General features: G+C 37.6%; 1 protein-coding gene across 16 annotated transcripts in view; it reads left to right on the top strand.

Moving 5' to 3' along the window:
* The window catches only part of LOC108011801 (protein nutcracker), a 108,270-nt gene that overhangs the window by 76,437 nt on the left and 7,583 nt on the right, over positions 1–24,250 (top strand). For 13 of the 16 annotated variants that reach the window (XM_065865046.2, XM_036815969.3, XM_070996550.1 and 10 more), the window contains 2 exons: positions 22,603–22,833; positions 23,598–23,843. In XM_065865046.2, coding sequence (XP_065721118.2) covers positions 22,603–22,833; positions 23,598–23,843 — 477 coding nt within the window. Of the gene's footprint in view, positions 1–807; positions 1,944–22,602; positions 22,834–23,597; positions 23,844–24,250 lie in introns of those variants that run through there. The other 3 variants (XM_036815971.3, XM_036815972.3, XM_070996548.1) reach the window with 3 other exon arrangements.

Raw genomic sequence — 24,250 nt, 5'->3', positions numbered from 1 at the left:
AAGTGAATGAGGGGGTGGATTGAATAAACCCCCAAAGTCATTTGTTTGATTAGCAATTTCAATGGGCGTGACAGAAACACTCAGAAGTCGAGGAAACGGAAAAAGAAAAGCTCATTAGGAAAGCAAAGATTTCCCATAATTTACATTTAAAATATATTTTACAGAATAGCAGAAACGGAAGTAAAGAAACTGAAACGGCAGTTACTAAAACCGATAAAATATTGTGTTTCCTGAATAAAACTCAAACTACAATAAAACATACTACGATTTTAAAAATCCCTATAATTAAACGGTTAACAAAAGTCAACTACGCGGGTCGGTTGTCGTTTACAAAGGAATAAACCATAAACTAAACTATATTCGTCTATACACAAATATATATATATATATAAATATCTATATACAGACATTAAAAAGACAAGCGTTAAAGAGGCTTTCAGAACTAACATTTAATGTGAACTTATTTTAAAACCATAAAACAATAAGCTACTTCTACATACAACATAAAGGCTTCAAGTTAAATCAGATGTGACAAAAACGAATAAACAATTAGCCAACTGCTCAACCAAGTCAACTAAGTAAATATTTGTTAATTACAAAAGCCAAAAACCAACAAAGACAGCAACACTATACAAATAAAAGCAAACAAAGTTACAAAACGCCGCAATTGAAAGCTTCCATTTTAAAACAGAGAAATATATATAAATGCAACACGTAATAAATATTTAAGTATATGAATTTACGCAAAATATATATGAACCTATAAAAAATATATAAATAAAAAAGTTACTATTTTCTATAAATATATAAAGCATATATATTATATGTAAGTGTTGAAGACAGAAACAATATTTTAAATAATAAATCAAAACAATTGAGAGGTAAAAGAGAATATAACCAACCTACTGCAAAAATACATCTTGAAGACAAATACAATATTCAAACAAATGCTGTAATAATAAACTTAAACAATATTTAAAAAAAATATTCAACAGAGGAACATAGAAAGTTTAAACAAAATCACCCCACATTCGTCACACAAATGCTGCAATATCAGCAACCGCAACAGCAACAGCAACAACAGCAGCAGCAACAGCTACTGCAGCAGGAGCAACACCAGCAACTGCAACAGCAACAGCAGCAACATCAGCAACTACTGCAGCAACAGCTGCCGCAGCAGCGACGGCAAACGTACAAGGAGTACTTGCAGCAACATCAGCAGCAGAAGCAACAGCAACAGCTGCAGCAGCAACAGCAGAACAAGCAGCAACCCCTGCGGATATTCCGCGTCCACTACATCCGGTTGAATTCCAAGGACGGTGTACCGTCCCTCAACCAGCAGGTCAATGGCCATCCCAATGGATCACCGAATGGCGCCAAAATGAAGACCATAGCACCGAATATCCGCCGTCGGCGGCGGTGTGATAAACACCATTTGGAGCTGTATTGCAATGAGACCACCACTCCACCCACAAATGTTCCCACTAGTAGTGGTGGCAGCAATAACAACACCAACAGCAGCAGCAGCAGTAATCAGTTGAAGCCCGGAGGCCTCAGGATACGGGAATGCATTACAGCACCCAGTACGGCGGCCAGTTCGCCGGTGGATGAGCACATGTTCATCCCAGCACCGCCCATCACACCACCGCCTGCCTTCCTCACGGAGGGCTACAAACGGTCCAGCACCTCGGTCTCCACCTCGGCTTTGCCCAGTGCCACCAGTAGCCAGGAGACCCAGACCCACAGCCAGAGTCAGACCCACAACCAGAACCAGAGCCACACCCATATGCAGAGCCTGAAACCGAACATGATACGCCATCAGAAGCCATTTCCCGTCGTGGCCAAGCCACTGGGTCCGCAGAAGCCCAGGACGACGGCCACCATTGCGGTCACGTTGAACAGCGGCTCCAACAAGCCACGTGCCACGGTCAAGAGAAGTTTAGGTGAGCCTTCAAAACACTGGGAGAAAATACGAAAACTAACATTATTTTCAATGGAAAAATATACCAAAACTACTGTTTAAAAGGAATTTTAGTTATAACTATCATATTATATAATTTTTTGAAACAAGTTTGTCTATATAAAACAAAAAGCATCCAGATTTCCTTAATATTCTGCTAAGCACCTCTATCCCTAAAATTTACTAAATGTTATTTGGTATTTTTTCAAAAAGATTTCTGGCAACAAAAAAGGCATACCAAAAACTTGTATTGTAATAAAAGGTTTTAACCTTACAAGTTTACAAATTAATTGTGCATACTTTTGGGTTGCTTAAACGCCTTATCAAAAAAATATATTTATTTAGTATTTTTAAGAATCTTTTTTGTAAGCCTAAACGCAGTGATTTTTGGTATAACATAGTAAAAGTTCACTGTGCAGCATACTAGCTCGCTTAAAAGCTGAAAATACCTTTGATTTTACAACTAGCTCGCTTAAAAGTTGAAAATACCTTTGATTTTACAAGTTCACTTCCGAGTTTTATGGCTCATAGTCCTTTATATTTTTCTTCAATTTCTCTCTCTGATTGCGGTGGTCAAATGTAAGGATCGTCTTGAGTTCCCAAACCCACTCAACGTCTGCGATGAAGCATTGCCTTGGACATTGCAGCGTTTTATGGCGGCGGTAATAAAGTGTGCTATATGTGAAAGTGGGTGGTGGTTGTGGGTGAGTGGGTTTGAGAGTGATGGGCGTGGTCAGCCATAAAGAGGAGCCACCGAATTGCAGCTGCGTCCATCCGGCGGAATAAATTCCTGGGTCCGAAAACTGGGTGGTGGAGCGATTAGGCTTAAGCCTGCAACTTTATTGAAAAGTTTTATGGCCAACAGAAGCCCGACGCTTTTTGTATCAATTTTAACGAAGAGACAAAAAGCTTAAAGTGTCGATCAGGAGAGCTGCTTTTGATGGTTTATGGGAGGTTTTTAATACTGGCATTAAAACTTTCGTTGGGTAAAAAATGATATGAAGAATATTTTAAAACGAGTTTAAATACTTGAACAGTGAGGTAAAAATATTGTATTAATTCCATTGAAAAAGAACTTAAACATTCCTTTATTAAGTTAAATTGTTAGAGTGCTTAATAATGTAAAATCTATAATAAACAGGCCACATTAATTCATGCTAATTACAATTAAAGTCCTTTCACAATCACCTCATTAATTCCAGTCACGCAGAAATCTCATGCTCTTAACTTTATTACCAATCAACGTTTTTGCGTGGCAAATATTAACAGCCACTTGTCCCCATCGCCTATATAACTATATATATATATTTGCCTGATTCTGCGTGTGTGTAACGAACCCCATTATTGCCAGACTGATTTATTCAAGTGTGTTTGTGGATCTGTGGCTCCCTTTTTCGACTGCTACTCAATAAGGCCATTGAGGCCGATATGCAAATGTTGAACTTCGGCGCGGTAAAGGCGGCTGGCAAGAAAGTGTCAATAAAAATAAGTTTCAATGCAATTGCCGCCTGCGAGCAGGATGGTCCTTCGTCCTTCGTCCTTAGTCCTCCCTCGCCTTTGATTGCATTTGCTGGCAGCCAAGAATTGCATATTGAGCCGAGCAAAAGTTGGCCCGGGGGAAGATGAAAATCGAGAAATGTATATTGTGTAGGTGCGCCGGAGGGTTTTGCGAAATGCCATCCTTCTACTTTTGCCAAGAATTGTCGCTTCGAGTTTGATCGATTTGTGTGCACAATTTGCTCATAATAAAAATTGTATGCTTCGTGTATATTCCTTAAAATTATTTTCTGTGCACTGGAAAATATCTTTTTGTGATTAGAAATATTTTTTAAAAAATTGCTATAGTTGTAATTACTATAAATATAATTTTTGGATGTCGAAAAGTATGCAACAATATATTTTAGACTCCGAAGCTGAATGATTTCATTCGGAGACGACTATTAATTTTTCATTGTACTGAAATATTTTTTTTTTTATTCTTAATGGGTTAAATTCAAACTTGAAAACTAAAATTGGACGTTTGAAGTGGGCCTCCCTAATTAACTACCCATTTTCCCCCAGTGCTCTCATATCTCTCCTGTACAAATTCCAGCCATGAGTTGGATCATTTCTGTTTGCCCAATGAATTGCATAAGGCCATTTGGAAATTGTGCACCGCAGTCCTGTGCCAACACGTGTGTGTTGGCAATTACCAGACTCTGGCATGAGTTTGCCAAATTTTCGTGCTCTTGTGTGCTTCTGCTCGTAAGATGCTGCCTCAAAATCTAATTCCGCAGAGCGGGCCTTTCATAAGGGATGGGGTGGAAAATGGAAAATGGTAAACGGAAAATCTATGCCTCAGGCGGCAGCGAGTGAAAGCAGCTCTCCTCAACAGCCAACCAACCTGCATGTTATGAAATATTCAATCAAAATAAACAATTTTCAAGCCATAAATCCGACTTGCAATCAAGGTTTCTACTTTTGCTTCCCCATTTAGTGTTCCCATTCAGTCAGTCATTCGATGCAGTTAGCCCCTTATCTGAGGCATTCATTACATTATTAAAATATTTCGATTTTGCATTCAGCTTACAAACTATTTGCGCCAGGGCCAGTTAAAGCCTAGTTGCTTTTCCAATGACAGGAGGTCAGAAAATTCTGTGAAGGCAAGTTGGTTGCATGGGCGAAAACTTTTGCAATTTTCCAGTATATAAAAGATGGAGCACGATTTAAATGAAAGGAAGGTGGAAGAGGTGGGTGGAAACTAAAGAGAGTAGGTTACGGGGCAAACTCAGGACTTCAAGGAAAATTAAGGACTTCAAGGTAAATTCAGTTGAAAAAAAATTTTTATTCAGTTTAAGCTCTTTCAAAGAAATTATTTTTCCTAGAAATCAGATATCATTAAAATATTTATTAATCCGGACTCAAAGAAATTCCCTTTTTTTGATATTCAAATTATAAAAGATGATGTAAAGTAGTAAAATAATTAAAACAATATATTTCATAAATACTTTTCTTTTTCAATTAAATTAAAATCTGTTAAATTTTATTCTGCTATCATTTCAAGTGCCCAAAGCTTTATTCAAACTTTTTGTTGCCCTTTGTATGCTTACAAAAAAGCCATTTTCAATTTAATTTACTACAAGTATCGACCCTCGAAACATTCTATTTAATGAATTTTCACACCATTAATGGCACGAAACTTTCTCTTTAGAACTGAGTGACCAGCCAAGTTTGCAAGTCGAAATTAATTGGCAATTAATTGAAAGTTTTCCAACTTTGGGGGAACTTGCAATACCGAAATATTAGGCCACATGTAATACTATAGTTGAGTTGAGCTGCTGGGGGGGAAGTGCAACCAGAACATCTCAAGGTTTTCTTCCCCAAGAAGAAATTGCAGCCTGCAAAAGTCCTCGAGGCAATTGCTAATGTGGCATGCAACTTTTCAGCCCAAGTGGGGAAAACTTTTGCATTATCCTGCGAGAGTATTACGTGAAAAAAGGGAGCAAGTTAATAATTAAATGCATAAATGCGAGATGCTTTTTATGATTTTCACTTCCATTTCTCAGGCCTTGGTGCGTTATAATCCGCAAACATTAACACACAGTCATCATGGGTGGGTGAAAATGTGAGGGAAAATTCAAGGAAAAGTCTGCAAGCTTTTAATTGAATGCGTGACTTGTTGAAACTTTTTGTGATTTGGCCCCAAATGAGGTGGCGATTTGTGGGTGGTGGTAAGCTGCTTGGTTGACGGTTTTTGGCCTGATTTGACTAGAATGTCGCCTCTTTCGCCGGCTTTCTCCACTTAAACCGATTAAATGAGGCATCAAATGTGCTTTGTGGCCAAGTTGGCGGAGAGCTTTTAATGAAAATAATCAGCTATTGTGGAGCTTGCGGCGATTAAATTAATTGCTTAAATTGTGTCGATTAACATTTAATTGCATAATCATGAGTCAGGGTAATTTTAAGGCTTTATTAAATTAAACTCACTTTACTAACTGTTGAATTTACTCTTTTTATTTGCAGGTGAGTTTCGGCGAAAGGAAAACAATCCATTGAAAATCTGTGGGTAACTTGAAAAATCTTTCCAATTCTTTTTTTTTGTATATGCACTTCTTATAATCAATCAAAAAGTGTCGGAAACTTGCTGCTATCAATTCGAAATGCGGCAACGTAATCAATTATCTGTCACGACAAAGTGAGGACAACTATCGAAAGAAGTTTTCCCCTTAACGAGAAAATGAAAAACTGCCAGCAATTCGCTGTTTCTCTCTGTCTTTCCCGCTTTCTCCATCTCACTGAGATAAACAAGAAAATGCAGAAAATGTCAAGCGAAAGTAATCTAATAAAATTGTTTGGGGTTCGCAGCGAAGTAAGCTTATTTATGATTTGCTGGATTTTGCAGTACGAGCAGCCATTTCATGTGGAATATCTGCTGCAAACACTGCAACTATTTGCTAAACAATTTCAATGAAAATTACTTTCTGGCCAGGGCAGAAATGAAGGAAAAACAAACAAATAAACAAACGCAAAATATAGCATACTTATTTGGGCCAGCATTTAAATTGCACATTTTTTGGTTTATTTTTTTTTGGCCCCGCTCTACACTAAACAGTTTTTCATTATTTTAAATGAAGAATTAAATATATTAAAGATATAATTTAATATAATTTGAATATATTTTTATTTTCACAATAATAACTAGATGGTTTCCAATAATGAAAATACAAAACTATATAAAATTCAATGTCATCCTATTAAAAAAAATATAGAATTTTACTAAATTTAATAATGAAAATGGCTTGGTATGTTGTTTTTAACCGTTTAAAAATTTTTACGGCCTTTAAATATTTTAAGTAGTATTTTTTAAAATATAACTTGTAAGTTTCATCATATTTCCGTATGCATTTTTTTGATTGTGGCTCTCAAAAAATTAGATAACAATTTCTGGGTTTTTGGCTTTACGCCAAACAAACAAAGAACAATTCCAAACAAAAAATTGCATGTAAAATTGGTTGGTTTGCTGCATTCCGCAAAATATGTAATTAAAAAGCATTTTAGAGGTCCGGTGAAAGCGGACAACTTTCACGCACTTTCCAATGCGGCACGTGGGCGCACTGAAGCGTGAGTGTGTGTGTGTGCGTTTATCAGGTCCTGCCGCGTCCTTGCACACTACGAAAAAAGAAGGAAGGAAGGGAAAACCGAGAAGGGGCAGAGATAAACGGGTGGGGGGTGTTGAAAGGGGCAAGAGGAAATGGGAGCGGGGAAAACGAGATGCGAGAATCAACATCCGGCGCAGGAAAACTGAGCCAGCAGCAGCAAGTGGCAAGTGCAAGGTCAACTTTGTTGAAGGACAGCCGCCTGCCATCAGCAGCAGCAGCAGCAGGCCACGCCCCCCTTTCAGCACCCCCTCCTTCTCATTTTCCCAGGCCCCCCTTTTTCCCAGCCCCTCCCCCCATTTTCCGACCCCTTTTTCCGCAAACACAAAGCGCAATTGTCGCGTTCTGGTTTCGTGAATTTGCCGTATTCGCTGTTTGTATTGTTGTTTGCCTTTCCATGTGTGTTGTTGAGAGTGTGTGTGTATGTGTGGAGAAAGTGTGTGTGTGGGTGTGGAGAAAGTGTGTGTACTTGGCATGTGTCAGTGTGGTTGTGTTTACTATTCTCTTGGCTGTGACGTTTCATTTCGTTTCGTTTAACGTTTTGCGGTTTTTTAGCGCACACTTTGCGCTTAATTGCTGTTGGCCAATCCAAGGAGATTTTTATTTACAATTTTTGGTAAATGAAAAAAATATTGAAGGACTTTTTAGGGGGAGATAAATCCTCCTTTTTATAGGACCAATTCAGGGACCTTTGGGCTATAAGTTGTGAGGAACTCAGTAATAAAAAAATTTTATCAATTTTGGATTTTTTCTGAATTAATAAATAATAACAAAACTATAACAGATTAATATTATTTTAAATACTTGATAGGTAGAATAAAAATTGAAAGACTCATTGGAGGAGAAATGGAAAAGACAGGAGATTCTTGTTTTTTTTTCAGTTTTTGGGAACCCAATAACCGATTTCAATTTGTAAACAATTTTAAACTGTAACTAAATATTATGAGACACTTGTAGAACATTAAAAAAAATTTTATTGATGATGCTTTTTAAGTTATTTTTCTACTCTTCATAAATGTAATAACCATTCTTCCTCAACTCAAACAACTTCTGCACCATTTACCAATTTGCTGTTTATCCTTGTCTTCCTACACATTTTCCAAATTTAACTTTACGTATTTTTTTCTACTTCATAAAAAAGTGAAAACAAAAGATCCCAAGGCTGCAACAAGTGTGCAAACAATCAAGCAAACGAACCGCACTAATTTCACTCCCATTTATCAATGCTGGAAAGCCTGACCTCTTCGACTTTTGCCCTCCGTATAATTTTCTATGCCACATAATTCAAATTTTTTGCTCCTGCTGTTGCTGCCAGGCTTGTTAAATAATTCAATGCTAATCTTTAAATTAAAATCAACTCCCGACCATTACGAACAGACGAGCTGAAATGTGTTTGCACTTGCCACCCCCCCAAAAAAAAGGAGGGAAAAAATACCTACTATATAAATAAAATGAAATAAAATTCTTCTATTAGCTGGGTGTGTGTTGTTCCTTTTGTTGCACATGCCAGTGAAAATTTTATTTACTAACGTTGAACGAAGGTTTTCCACGCTCCACTGCAATTTTGTTGGTGTCTGTGTTTTTCGCTTTTGCATAAAATTTTCACCAGCCCTCGCCGAAAAACAAAATGCGGGAGGGAAATTCATGAGGCGTGGTTGGTTGGTTGGGGCCCATTTCCCTGTTTTCCAAACACCACCACCATCACCACCACGGTTTTTCCTTGATTTTTCAGCATGCCTTCAACAAATTGCGTTGAAAATTTGCAAAATGTTTGCCCTGTATGTATGTGTGTGTGTTATGTAATGTTGGGTAAAGTTTGCACTCACTTAAATAGATGCCAGAGAATCATATCCTGGCTGCGAATAATGTGCAGGATCCCCCGTGTCAAACTAATGCCCGAAGTGTCACACAGAATGTGGGCGTGGCGGAATTAAAAATTCAAATGAAAATGTGCTGTGCTGCGGAGGGGATAAAGGAAAAGCGAAGCGAAGCGGAAAGGCAAGAAAACCCCGTTGAAGTGGGTGGAAGCAAACAAATTAAGGACTTCCTTGCAGAAGAATTTCCTCCACTCCTGATGACTTGGCACTACACAGAATTTCCTCTTTCTCGTCCAGCTTTTCGTAATTTATTTTAATGCAAACGCCCCTACTGGACTCTGTTTGGGTTAGCATTAGAGATGGGATCGTGTCACGATAGATGGATTTATATTTCCCTATATTATAAATAAGACTGTGATCATCAGAAAATATTTATCAAAGTAAGAACAACTATAATAATACCCATTTCTATTAAAAATGTTAAACTCTCAGTCAGATTTTTCTTTAAATCGGTATTAAAAAATGTTTCTATCAATATATTTTGAGAAAACTTTAACTTATAAAGTATAATTTTAATTTTCTGACAAAAAAAACCCAGAAAAATGGGTAATATTTTAAAGTGCCTTGAAGAATTCCCTCATTTTCCCACCTCTACTTAAAATTGTAATTTCCTGCCACTCAATTCCGACTTCCGGTGAACTTACTCTAGGTTCTCCTTTTCTAGTTGGTTTTCCAAGTTGGACCCACTTCAGTATTGTCCTTTTTTTTCCCCTCAGCTTGTTTAGAACCACTTCAAAGTTGTCAAAAGGGTTTTGTGTGTAAGCCGCTTAAAGAAGAACAACAAGTGAAATAAATATTGGTAAATACAAAGGGAATATGTTGGTAAATATACTTATTTCGCAGAAGCAAGAGTTCAAGAGAAAACTAGTTGAAGCCACTTTTCAGCTTCGGACTTTCACAAAGGATGAAAATCCTGGGAAAATCTCAGCAAGCAAAAATACGAGGAAAAGTAGACAGGGGAGACCATAAAATTTATTGCTTACCTTGGGACGTGGGCGCAGCTCAACTTTAATTAACCCTTTTGCGATGGTCATACCCTGAAAATCTAGAGATACAAAAGGAAGCCTCGGGATATGCTTTTAAATAGAAAAAACTGTAATAAAAAGCATAGCGCCGGAAAACCTTTTACAGATTTCGTTTATTTTTCGGTTCTACAGAGGGTTTTTAGACGTGGTTCTGCGGCTTCGCTCTCTTGTTGCATAATATTCACTTTCTTTGTGCGTTTTTTACACTGAAAAAAAAGATATAAACAGTTTAATATAAATGTAAACAAAATATTAAAGTATTTTTTACTAGGAAAATACCCTAAAATTGTTTTTATGGTTGCTTTCAGTAATACGCATTTAAAGAAATCTCATTTTAACCTATTACTTACAACATTTTTGGAAATATTGAATTTAGGAGATTAGTCTTCATAGTTTTTTTTTATTCTTTTGTCAAGGACGAGTCCTGTCTGTTGTCAAGGTCAAAGTTAGCCACAGTAAAATGCAGTTGCCTCGGTTTTTCGCTTTTTGCGGCTTTGATTTTGGGCTGTCCTTGATCTTGATGGGGGGTCAAAATGGGAAAGCGGTGACCCTGACTATCTGGCTATTCACATTTTTTTTCTGTTGCTCAGCTTCCGCTGTTGGCTGTCATCATTATCATCCGGACCCACATCAGGCAGCATGCCACATATCTGTCCCACTTGTTCGCCTTTATATGACTAATGACTGTCAAGCGCTGACTTTTGGCCAGAAAGTTGCTCCTCTTCATCGGAGTGGTTAACTAACCACTCATCATCCTTGTCGGAATTTCCCTAAACCCCCCTTATCCCCTCCCTATATATCTTTTTGATTTATGGTAATTTATGTATGCATGTGCCATCAGTGGAAAGTATCTCGAACAAACTAATTACATAAATCCACAGAGCCAGCATGTCGGTGTCCCCAGGTTATCAAGTAATTAAGCTGTTATCAAAGTCGGTCCATGGGAAAATTTTTTTGGCAAACTCTCGGAATTCAATTAGACACACTTGAGGCGGAAGGAGAAAGAGTGCCGAGTTGAGTTACTCAGGTATTATTTCTTTTTCCATTTGATTGATTGTGTCTTGATTACACTTTGCTCTCCATCACATCATTGTAATTTACTCCGAGTGGCGATAAGAGCACATTAGCCAGGCAGATTATGTTGTGATTGCGTGATTCAAGGTGATTGAATATGGTCAGGAAAATTGCTTTATTTCCCGAATGAGTGGGGAAATGTGTGTGTGGGACTTAGCTGGGATTATTCAATAGACAGAAGTACATTTGGTTGCCCAGGAAATTAATTTGCGATGAGTAATTATTCGGAAAAAATATGATGTATGGTTTTAAGGCATATACTATAGTATATAATCTTAAATAATTTCTGATGCATATTATTTTTAAACAATTTTATAGTGAACATTTCTTAAAACCATCTAAATTGTGGTCGCAATTTCCTATACATAGTTGCCCAATTGCCACTCTTACAAGATTTATTTATCTGTCGAAATTCCAATCAAATTAATTTTCCTCCATTTATTTGCCAATCAAAATTTACTTTGGCCCCGGCGCAGATAAATCTCAAATTCCCAATGATGTCTGTGGGACGCATTTCCGAACATTTGCAGCGTCAGGCTAACAAAATACAGATTAGGTCAAAGTCTGTGGTGGAGGGGAAATTGTGGGTGGGAAAAGCGGGAAAATGTGGATGTGGACGTCATCAAGCGAGATGACGCCCCTCCATCAGTTGGCCAAGAAAAACAAACAAACCGGGCGGGACAAACAAATTTCCAGCCGTTGTCCGCACATGCTAAAGCTAATGCTAATGGTGATGGTGATGATGATGGCGCTTCTGATGAAGATAAAGATACTGATGAGTATGCTGCCTCACCACAGAAATTTACAAAAGAAAAATGCGGGGAAACAAAGAAAAACTATTTCCCAGTCGCGACCTTCACCCAATCGCTGCCTCTAAGTTTTTTCGGCAATTTTGGTTTTATACTTTTTTGAGTGACGCGGAATTTTAATGAACTTCACCTTCGCCAAGGCGAAATGTGTTGGCAATTTGTTGCAGTCTTTACATGTTAATGAACTGTATACGATTTTCTTTCTCTATCTGCACATATATATATATAGATATACATTTTGATTTTATTTTTGGCCCAGAGCAGCATTCTCTTATTTATTTATAGGTAAACATGTTAATTTTGTTGAATATTATAATTGCGGGGATGTGCATGTGACACATTGACTCATTGAATGGGAATTTATTTGCCGCTCTTTTGGTTTTTGCGGGTTCTTCAATGCAAAGTGATTCATTTCGGTGAAAACTCTCGCCTGAAAATTCTTTGACGCCATTGAAAAATGTCGTCTCTCTTTGGGGCCGATTTATTTTTCTTTCTTTTTATATTTTTCGATGTTGTCTCTTTAATGTGCGGACATAATTCATATGTTTTATTTCGCTGGCTTAAATTCCGGGCAGCTAGAATAAATGTTTTTCTTGCCATTTTCCTACGCTTAACGACTTTAAATAAATAAGCAAAGTGGGAAAAATATAAAATCGTGTATTTTTAGAGGCGAGAAGGTTGAACTTTTTTAACGGCCATTACTGTCTTCCAAAAATAATATAGTAATAAAAAGAATCCAGCATATTCAGTGAAAACTTTGTGGGAAAACTAAAATTTAAAAATAAATAAGATAACGGGTGTGAAATATTATAAAAAAATTATAAATCAGGTCGGGAATGTTGCGTTTATTTAGGTCAGATCTTTAAAAAGATTTGTATGTTACATAAGCTTGCGGATTAAAGGAAAACAAATACATACAATTCTTTACTTCCATCCTTCTAAATTACTTCCTTATGTCGTACAGGAGAAATAATATTCCTAATGAGCTCCGATGATCAACAATTGTCCCCCTAAACCCATAACAATCAATCATATTTCGTAAGGCTTCATTTATATCTCGATGGCATCAGCTGATGACAATTCGGATGCCAAATACTCCTTGAGTTACATAAGACAAAGCCTTTGCGTTCCACTTTCTGCCATCAATCATGGCAGTCAGCAGCTTGCCCTAGAGAATTGGAAATCCTTGGGTTGCCCGGGGCTTTAATTTATGTTTATTACTTTCACTTTTCAGAAGCGCCGCCAGAAGAAATGGCAGTAAATTATTTCTTTTTAATTATGTCGTTTTGGCCAAAAATACCGCTCAACTTCTTGTCAACAGATTTCTGTTTTTTCGCCACGTCCAAAAGGCAAAATAAAAGAAAAGCAAAACAAACAAGAAATCATCATTATAATGATGACCTTGCAGGCATCCGCTGCTGTTTTTGGCCAAAAGTGATGGCTAATTTATTGCAAGCCTCTAACGCCTGCCTCTAAAATGTTTTATTTCGGGGCACTTCCGCTGTCAATTAAAGCAATTTACTGCCCAAGATGCCACGAATATCGTCAGCAGGGCAGGGCATCCTATGCATAATTCAAGCCATAAATGCTGAAACTAATTGCTCTGCGACAGGAGCAACACATGGCGTATGATTAATGTGCCCAACAGGACGCTTATAATTTTTTTCCTGCCCTTATTCTACATAGAATAAATAAATGGAAACAGTGAGCGAGAGCTTCCCGTGTGACCTTCAGCTATTGATTGAAGCCAACGCCCATAACCATGTTTTTAGGTTTTTGGGATGGGGAATGAACCCGGGACGAAGGAAATCTTGCCATAAGAGGAATTCCTCGAAAAACTTATTACCGAGGAACGGAAAACTGCGAAATCTAATGATAAAACGTACAGAAATCGCTGAAATTCGTGGAAACAAAGCTTGTTGAGTAGGAAAGCTTGTCTAAAATACACTTTTAGCCAAGCAAATTGTGTGCTCAATGTCGATCAAGATTAGGCTACAACAAGTACAGTCAAAAAACGTTATTTAGAAAGATCTTAGTTTATTTAAAAAGGGGTATTTATATCTCACAACTAAATAAATTACTAAATAAACTTTTAAAATGCTCTACACTGAATAAATTAGCAGTGAAATATAACTGCGTGTCAAAATGAAGTATTAAAACTCCTTAATCTAACAGATACATTTCATTTATTTAGGGAATCACCTCTGTAAATGACAGTGAATAAATTAACACTTAAATATAATAGCATATCCAAATGAAGCACTAATATTTCTAAGTCTAACAGATACCTTTCACAATTTCATTAATTTTAATAAAGGAAGCCCCACTGTACAAGACAGTTTCTAGCACACACGAGTTTGTCTTTCCGAGCGTAGAATGTAATCATAATTCGGAGTATGCGTTAACCATAACAAAAAATAGCTCAAAGCACGTACGTAACACAAACACACTGGGAAAACTCATATTGGCAAGGTTTCCTTTCCCCCCCCTGAAAAGGGAAAAACAGAGAGAGATGCCATTGTGTTGGGATCTGGCTTTTCCTAACCGGGCTAAGCGTTTTTCCTGCAGCAGCTGAGGCTGTGTGTTATTTTGTTGTTCCAGCAATTGGGTGTGAAAAGCTTTTGGGCCCTGTTTGCCTACGAGCAATGTGGGCCCGAGTCTTAGCCCACAAATATGGCCCTGGGCCAGGGAAACTCGTTTGGCAGTGTTAAAGTGACGTTTAATGTAACTCAACTTCTTACCCTTAAAACCCCTCGGAAAAAGCCGACAAACCTCTTGCCAAAAAATGGTGAAAGACTTTAGGCCCTTGGGCTATTTTCCCTTTGCCAGCTCGTTAATGTGCCTAGTGTACTGTACTCTACTTCAGCCGATTTTCCTGTTGTCTTGACTTACCCCGTCGACTCAGCCGTTTACCGGGGCTTTCATTAAATTTAAACTTAAGTCTGAGAGTCCCAGAAATCGGCTAAAACGAGTGGCAGACACCACCCGTGGATGCGGATCGGTTGCCCCAGACAACAAATCCAATTTGATGAGTTTCCCTTTTCTTGCCACCTGACTCTCTGCCACATTTCTATCCACTTTCTTTTGCGGGCTTGTTAAGACGATTTGATGGGACGACCGTGTCTAGAAGTTTTCTTTGATGGAAGTATTCTGAAGTGGAGGTGGTCGACCTATCACAGGTGATTGTGTCGAGTTGAGTGTGTAAGCCCGGTTATTTGCTAGATAAATCTGCGAAAACCTCTTAGGGTTCTTTTGGTTAACAGCTGCGTCTGATTAATGAGTTCAATTTAAATGGTGTCACTTTGACGAGCGACAAGTTGATTTACTATTTGTGTGCTCAGAAACATGTCGTTTCCGATATTTGATAAATCACTGTGATTTAACATAAAGTTTCTATTTTAACTTGTCAACAAACCATTTTGTTACGGTCTCAAAAAGAGATTTATTTTATTAATATCCACAAAAAATATATCATATACACATAGCCAAAATATATTTAAATATAAAACCAAAATAAATTTTATTTCCCCTGGTAACAACTATTAAAATTCCTATTTTGCGGTCTTAAAAAAACTGTATTATTTATCAAAAATAAAACCGCTTAATTGAGTTTTCCCCACTTCTGACAACCAAGTGTCAAAAGTTCTTCGGCTAAGACGCAAATGATGATGTTCGTTATACATTAAGACTTAATGACAGTTGACACTCGCTGCAGTTCATTTCTCTATCCCATATCCTATTTTCTTTTGATTTGCCCCATAGAACTTTTCTCTGGTATTTTGTTTTATGGCCCATCGAAATTAATGTCACATTGTCTCTCTTAAATTGCTATATATTTTGTGGCCCGAATTCTGTATTTTTCAATATACAAAATATAAGAATATATGTGGGCTATATAACGCAACAGATTTATGAGGCGGCAGCAAGAAAATTTAGCTGCTACTTTCTTAATTCGATAGATGAAATCAGCACTCAGTTATGCAGGGGTAGAAAATAAATATAAATATCGGGTATTAAAATGAGAACAAATGAGCGTTGAAGAGCCCATAGAGCCTAGACATTATCAGAATAAATTCATTTAAAAGGTCGGACATTGGTAGGTGCGTATAAATCTCTCTTTTTCCTTTATTTAACTGATTTATGGTGGGCCGCACAAGGAATTGTTGCATATCGTAAAAAATGAGACTGGTAACAAAACGAGAAAAGCATAAATAACATTTAATTTTTCTTGAACTCGGAAACGACCCCGAGGGAGGGGCGGGGGGAAAAACAAGGAAAAGCAAGGAAAAGCCACCCAAAAGTTGATGAAAAACCGTTTCGACAGCACGGCCCGCATAAAGAATTGGTCGAGAACGAACGAAATAATGCCATAAAAATAAAAATCAACAACGTGCGAGTCAGAGTCGGCTAAACAAAAAAAAAAATGCCGAAGGAAAAGTTATGCCAAAGTTGGTGAACCAAGTTCAAAACTGCAAATGGGGAAAGGTCGGCGGTTCAACTTGAACTGCGGTTTTCCAACATAATCAAAGACTACAACAAGTGCGGGGAAAAACCGGAAACTTTACGAGCCGCACACTCGACACATGGACGTCGAATGCCCCCTTTCCTCTTTTTTTTCACCCCACTGTATGGCCACGCCCACTTTTCCAGCCCACTCACACACACACGCACACTGCGGTGTAAATTTTATAGATGCGCCCAGAAAAGTAGGCAACGCCAAATGGCAAAAAGCGGCGGAGAAAGCGGAGAAATTGTGGGTGAGAAAACACAGAATTCCAATTAGAGATTGGACTGGGCACATTCCATTTAATTGGGATATATACCCACTGACTTTGGTTTGTATTTGCACAAAACTTGACTTTTAATTGGAAATTTGAGAGTTGGCAATAGTTTAAAATAAAAGAAGGAATTATAAGTATCAAATATCAGTAATTTCATTCTTGTATACAAAAATAAATGCTCAAAAGTTGATTAGATTAGAGTTGGCCTTAGTTTAAAATAAAATACATAATATAACTATTGAATATCAGTAGTAGTTAAAAGTACTAGTTGTTAAAAACATACTAAAACTGGTACTTAATTAAAAGCTATAGTATTTCTAAACAAAATTTATTTAATGAAAACAAACAGATTGTGCTGTTTTAAGGCATCCTCTAAAACCGAAGGCATTTTGCCGTATTCCACCCACTTGAATTGACCATCAATCGTCACCTCCGAAATTTATTTCCCTCGCCACCTAAAGAAATTTCTCATTGCGATGACAAATCTTTGGCTAAGAAATTTCGTTAATGGGGAAGCAAATAAAAAAACGAAGAAAAAATACATTGCTTGGTCGAAAAATTTCGAGTGATGCTTATGTTTTTGCGGCATTCGACCTTCACCTTTGTATACAATTCAATGAGAGGAATTCGCTTTTCTGATGGGTGGGCGGTTGGGTGATTTTGTTGCGAAGTGAAAAACTCAAACATTATTTAACTTAAATGTTACATCTCGTCCCGCTGCGTTTGCCATTTGGCTTATAACAATTGCCGGGGGAAAAACCTAATTTATTTTTAATCGCCTTTTAATTTGGCGCTGCCTGCCTGCATTGTTTTGTTTACTTTGGATCGTAAAACTTTTAATTGTTCGCCCAGGTATTTTGCAGCCCGCTGTTTGATGTGTTTATTTTTGCATTAACCTATTAAATGCCAAACGCATTTCAATCTCGGCCAGCGAATTGTGGGCCAATGTGTCGTCTTTGGCCGCAGGGTGTTAAAATGCCTTGGTAATTCTTTATTTTTTATTCCGCTCCACTCGCGCCGTGAGTAGAATATTGAAAGTAAACAGCCCAGAGAAAAGGCCAAAGCTCACAGATAAAATGCGGCCTAAGTGCCTTTGGATTTATACGGCTGCTAATGGAATTCTGTGTAAAAATTGTGGCGAAGCAACAGCTTAGCAAAAGGTGAAAGGTTATCATATGATATCAAACCGTGTGTGAAACCCCAATTTCGTTTAGTTTATTTGCTCAACTTGACAATTTTTTTTTGGTCACAGGAACATACGTAGCAAACCCTTTTTTGCCATCTGCTGCTTTACATTCAATAAAATTTGCCATTGTCAAGTGCACTTGTTCGAGTGGAAAATGTTTTTCACTTCGATAAACACAAAAAACTGTGAAAAGACGAATGGCAAATAGAAAATTGTGAATTTTTGCGACGAGTTAACAGACACAAGAGTACTTGCAAGAGAACTTTACATGTCAAAAACGCAAATGGATAGGGGAATTCGCATGGGACACGTTTTAAAATGTGTTAAATTATAAAATTGCACCCACGAATTGGTTTAGATTTTGTAACACCATCAAACAAAATTGTAGTAGACAAGTTCTTTAAGTTATTTCAAAGATAATTTGGTATGACAAAGTAGTGCAGCAAGTGTCAAGTGATTTTAAGGATGAATATATAACCATCTTCACCAGTTGCCTTTAAGGTGAAGAGGTTTGGACAGATGTTTGTAAAAAAATTTCAAATTAAATTAAATGACTCAAAGTGAAGACTTCAAAGTGTATTACTGAGGACTATAATCCATTTAAAAATATATATTTAAATGGCTATTTTAGTGTAGAGAGAGTCTACAAAGTATGAATGTGCCCATATGTATATTAATCACTTCTTTTATTTTATTTTTTTATTGAACCAATGAGAGCAAGGTGGGTGCATTAATTAAATTTAATGAATTGTGACAGAGTGTTGATTTAATGCCTGCACAGCCGCTGCAAATTGGGTGGGGGTGCGAGATATGTGAGATTTTTGTAATTGCCAAGTTGTTTGCCGTGCAGCATGGCGTATACGTGATGTAGTTTTGTAATTTTAGCAGTTTTTTGGAGGCCAAGATGCAGTTTTTCTCTGGGTGTGGCATATAAATTTCAGCCAGGGTTAAGTCGAATGCACGTGTTGTTGCCTGATATTCGCCCATTCTTAACCCCTCAACTGCTGCTGCTGCTGCTCATGGGCACATGGCGTATGAGTAATGTAATTTCGTTGTGACGTCAAGCCTTCCCTGGGCCTGTCAATCTCTAATGGGAGCCCACACACATATCTTTGCCACACATGTTCTCGTTTATTCCCCAAATGTCCTCAGACTCTCGACTGCTGATGCTGCTGCTGCCATGCAAAAACTGAAAATGAGCTATGAAAATTTGTTGCCTGCGGCCTTTTTGTGCAGCATTCCCAGGGCTACTTCCACACTTTTTCCCCCTTTCGCCCTTTGGCACCGCAAATACACAATGCTCATTGCTTATTTATCAAATATCCACACATTGCCTGCAGTTACAGTGGGCCCTCGACTCCCATTCCCCGACTTTTGGGCCCTTTACTCGCTGATTTGTTGAGAGGCAGCCAATAAAACAAGCTCTTTTTGCAGAGGTCATGCACCGAAACCAAAAGGGATAAATTGAAAAACAAATAAGATTATATTGGCTCATTTGAATGATTTATTATAATACTTTGCTTAATCCCCCGCCTTTACAAAATTATTAATTACTTTAAGTAATAACAGAGATTTTGTACATTTTATTTAAGAGATGTTAGATAATATTTAGTATTTTATTTATTTTAGATTCTGAGCTTAAAATAAAAATAGAACGTTGGGGTAATATTTTAAAATTTTTTTTAATGTGGTTTATAGGAAAAGTTGATGTTTAAAATATATACGAAAAGATATTTAAAGGTTATAAGATATCCATTAAATTAAAAACAAAATATTATATAATAACAATATATCTAATAATATTATAAATATATTTTTGTATATAATGAAACAATTTAGTTAATAAAAGCATTTCAAAAATAGTTATTAATTTCTCTCTGTGTACCTGCTCTTATGCGATTGTGTGGGTGGCCGCGCAATTAGTTGGCGGCTGCATAACGGATTGTTTGTGTTTTTCCCCCCCGTTCGATTTTCCCGGACCGAGGGCTGAATTATAAATAAATCTCCGCATTACGTTTAACATGAATCCAAATCCCGTGTGACGTCACCGTGGTGTTGCCCACACAAAAATTAAATACAATTTGTTGTTGCGTGCGAGAAAATCATATTGTGGCAGGCAAACTTTTATTAACTTGGGTTGAAGTTGCTCTTTGAAATGTTTTCAAGAATCACATTGGACATGATTTTTGAATAATTAATTCTGAAAGTGAATAAGCCAAGCGAAATGTTCGCTTGTCTGAGATTAAGCCAACACTTTATGCATTAATTACCTAAAAAGGAGACTGTCTGGATGTTCTGTTCCCATTCCCCCATTTGTAATTGCAGGCCAGACTTGGGGATAATTGATTAGAGTTTTGTTTTAAGTGTTCGGAAGCGGGAGGCGGGGTTTTGGCGATAATGATTTTGGCCATGTTTGTACTTGGCCACATTGTGTTCCTCTGTGTGTGCGTGTGTTTGTTTGCTAATTAGAGGCCAAACTTTCTGCCTAATTAATGTCATTAGTGTGCACATTGTTCCAGAGACAGAGGGAATGAGAGATGTTCTCTGATAAGGGAAAATATTCGGGTGGAAATGGGAACTAGTGAAAGAGAGAAAGGCGGGCGGGAAAACTTTACTTGATGACTTTCCCCGAATGATTACAAAGGACAGATGGGAATTCAAAGGTCTCAGCACTGGGAAAATAAATTTATGTAGTGCTAAATGTATTAAGCATTGAAATAATATTATTTCTTTAGCCTCTTCTTTATATACTATTTTTAGAGATGAAAAAATACTAAGGAATCTAACTCTTTTCTTAATGGCTTTAAACTTTGATATTTTTTCCTGTGTATAGATTTGAGATATGAGAAGTGTGGGTGTATTTTCCTCAGATTTAAGGACTAGAGATATCCAGCTAATTTAAGGCCCTTCTTTGTGTTTTAAGTTAGGGCTGACAGCTCTAATTGATAAATGGCCAAGAGCCACAACCGTCTATCTCAATTTGCATAACTGATACAGAATTTTAATTGGCTTTCATTTTGCTTACATTAGTTTCTAATTTGTATATATTACCGAGGTGTTTAGTATGCTATAAACAATATTTTCACCTATATCAAAATCAAGGCCTTTCCTTCAGCGGTTTTCCTTTGACAGGCGTCAAATCAGATAAATAAGCAAAAAAAAAGGGAAGGTATATAATGCTTTTGAATGCCTAACCAAATAATAATATTTCTAATTAAATGATTAAATATTTAGCAATTTTCAACCCTATGTCAAAGTCAAGGTATTTTCCTCTGCGGTTTCTCTTTTGACAGCCATCATATTTTTTATTTGTCTTATTTTTCTTTGGCTGTTTTTGAACTTGATGTGAAAAATAATTTCATTACTTCAGCGCGTCAAACAAAAAACGAAACGAGAAAAATACGCTTTGTTTAAAAACATATTTAGGCAAACACGTCAAGTCTTTTGGTGGCTGGCAAAGTGCCAGCGGAATTCGTATCTGTTTCGAATAGTTTGCCGAGGTGCTGACGATTGGCCACGCCCTCCAGCACATATATGTTTATACTATATAATATTGCCGCCCCCGGTGGCAATTTGGTCTGCGTATTTAGAGCCGCTTTGATATTTATTCACGTGCGATTAACCCAACTGGTATGCAAGCCGAATTTTTGCTTTGCACATTTGCATTTAATATTGAATGAATTATTCACTGTTACGGTTTGTTTATGCCTCGCAACTTGTTGAAAAATCGAAATTAATTTGCTAGTCCGAACCGCCAATTAATCGTCTGATGGCCGTGTGAGCGATATTTTCATTTTCTGTTTAGGCCATAAATATTTTTTCGTGTGGGAATTGCGCAGGATTTTCGACGGTTCTTCTTTTTGGGGCTGTCTGTCAAACGATCGGCAAGTGGAAAATGTATTTGGAATTTCACTTTAATTGCTTTGTGTAAGCGATCTTTCGCCTTGGGTTTGGTCTGGTCTGGTCTATTAAGGTTGGAATTTTAATTGCGTGATATTTTGCGCTAATAGTACGAAAATAAGATGTTTTTCTTCAGTTCGTTTTTTTGTGGGATAATGTCTAAAAATAAAGTGGTACTAGAAACTGGGGACTTGGGCAATTTCCGGTCGTTTTGCGGCTTGTTTTGCCCACATCGCTGGTTCTTTTATACCCTTCACTTAAATTTAACAAGGAAATAATGCGCATCCGCCATGTCAGCCCGTAGGAGGACAAGAGTCCTTGCCGCAATTTGACCCAGTCGAGTTGGCAGCGCTTAAGCCTTTAACAACAATTAAAAAATATTACTCTCGAGCACGGAGAAAATGAACAGAAGCGAAAGAAAGCAGGGACATGTGTGCACTTGGAGAAAGGAAGCTATAGGGTTACATAAAAAATTCTTTAAAAAATACCTTTAACCTAGAATTTAAGGTAGATAGGTGGGAATATTTTTTAAAATTTAGAATAGTAAGGAATCTTTTTTATTACTAAATTTTCTCCTGGTGTATAAGAGAGCTTTTGTGGCCAGTGAAGTGGTTGCATGAGCAGCTGCCCGCCAGGCAATTTTCCCACTGCCCAAAGGACTCACCGCCAAGCGGAGGAGACCCAAGGACCAAAAGCCTCTGACCAGCACACACACGACAATTAAAGTAAAAGCTTGTCAAGTGCACATTCTGCTGCAGCTGCCAAGTGGATTGTGCTGGCTACTCTTTTGTATTTTTTTTAAACATAAATTAGTTTGCTCCTGACTCATTTCGCCCCCACTCTCTATTGTTGCAGAACCAAGAAAAGACAAGACTGATGCACAACAACAACATGGAGGCAATGGCACAATATCCACGCCCAACATCGAGCAGCCCACCTGCCAGGGCTCGATGCTGCCGCCCCCCGGAGGCGGTGGCCATCACCAGGTGGACGGGAGTGGCAAGATGGAGCGGCCCAACACGCTCGCCGGCGCCAACAAGCTGACCCGGCGAGGGGTCAACATCTGCTACCACAACGAGCACATGTGTAAGTGCGGGAAATGTCCTTGCAAATGGCAATCTTAAAGTCATTAGATAATAAGGCGCTGGGTGGCAGAGCAAAGGAAACTAAAGAGTACACGAATTTACTTTTCCCAGAAGTATTCCCAATTTAAAACTTTAATTCAGAAAATTTAATTTTTTAGAATCGAAATAAATATTTGAGTTTTTCTATAATAAGAAATATTTTACGAGCTTAAAAAACATAATTATTTAAAATTTAAAACATAAATTATACATTTATTTTATTTGGTTTTTTTTAATTAAAGTAAATTAAACAATTTTGAAAGTAATTTTTGATTATTTGAATTTAACATTTTTTTTTTTGAAAGTATAAAATGTAATTATTTTATCAAACGCCTTGTAAATGTAATAGTATAAAGTTGTTTTTTTTTTCAAAATAAGTGTTAATCTTATTTATTTCCAAAATGGACTTTTTAGATTTTGGAACCTAATTGGAACCGATCTATAAGATTCCTTTTCTCTATCGCCAAACTTCACCCACATTAAGCCACCGCGCACACACCTATACAGTCACTCACCCACGCACACATGCACACTCTCACACACACATTGGCTAGACAACGAGGAAGAGCTGCTCACTTACTTTCTCTTCTCATTTTCTTTTCTCTCTATAAAAATCTATCTATCTCTATCTGTATCTTCTACTTCCTCTCCTCTTACCACTGAAAAACAAAAAACTGAAAAAAACGAAAACGATTGCGAACCAATTTTCTAATTGATCTTAATCAGATGGCGAAGATGGAAAAATGGTGGGTGGTCCGCCGGGCAGCACTCCGCCCCCCTATCCGGGTGGCAAATTGCCGCCGGGCGTGATGCTCAGCGAACTGCCGGAGCCGCCGATTCCGCTGTCGGAGATCGGACCGATCCCACCGCCCCCGATGTTCTCCACTCCGAGTCCCACGCTCATCGCAGGACGACCGCACGGGCCGGGGGCCGTCAACGATCAGGATTACCAGCAGGACTACGACTACGATGGTAATTCCCGAACCCACCCGACCCCACCTGACCCCAACCCAACCGAACCGATCCGAACCTCTCCTGAAGACCCCATACCCAAGAAAACCCCCCTTCTAGATTAGCCAAACCTCAGCTCATTAACAAAAACGCGCACTTCATAATGTATGCTAGTTGGGAAATGTTGATATTAAGTTTATATAACTATATTTCAATTCGAACTAGAATTTTAGGTTATCTTTCAATTTTTAAATATCGTTTTCTACCAAAATGGTAAAAATTTTCAATATTAATATACTTAACATCGTATTTCAATCATAAATGGTACCAATTTGTCACAAAAACTATAGGTAAGGAATTTATATACATTTGATATGATATGATATGATATGATATGATATGATATGCTATGATATGATATGATATGA

The sequence above is a fragment of the Drosophila suzukii genome, chromosome 3, assembly GCF_043229965.1.
Source record: "Drosophila suzukii chromosome 3, CBGP_Dsuzu_IsoJpt1.0, whole genome shotgun sequence".
Taxonomy (NCBI): Eukaryota; Metazoa; Arthropoda; class Insecta; order Diptera; family Drosophilidae; genus Drosophila; species Drosophila suzukii.
Note: the sequence above shows the minus strand (reverse complement) of the source record. Positions and strands in the feature narration are given on the sequence as shown.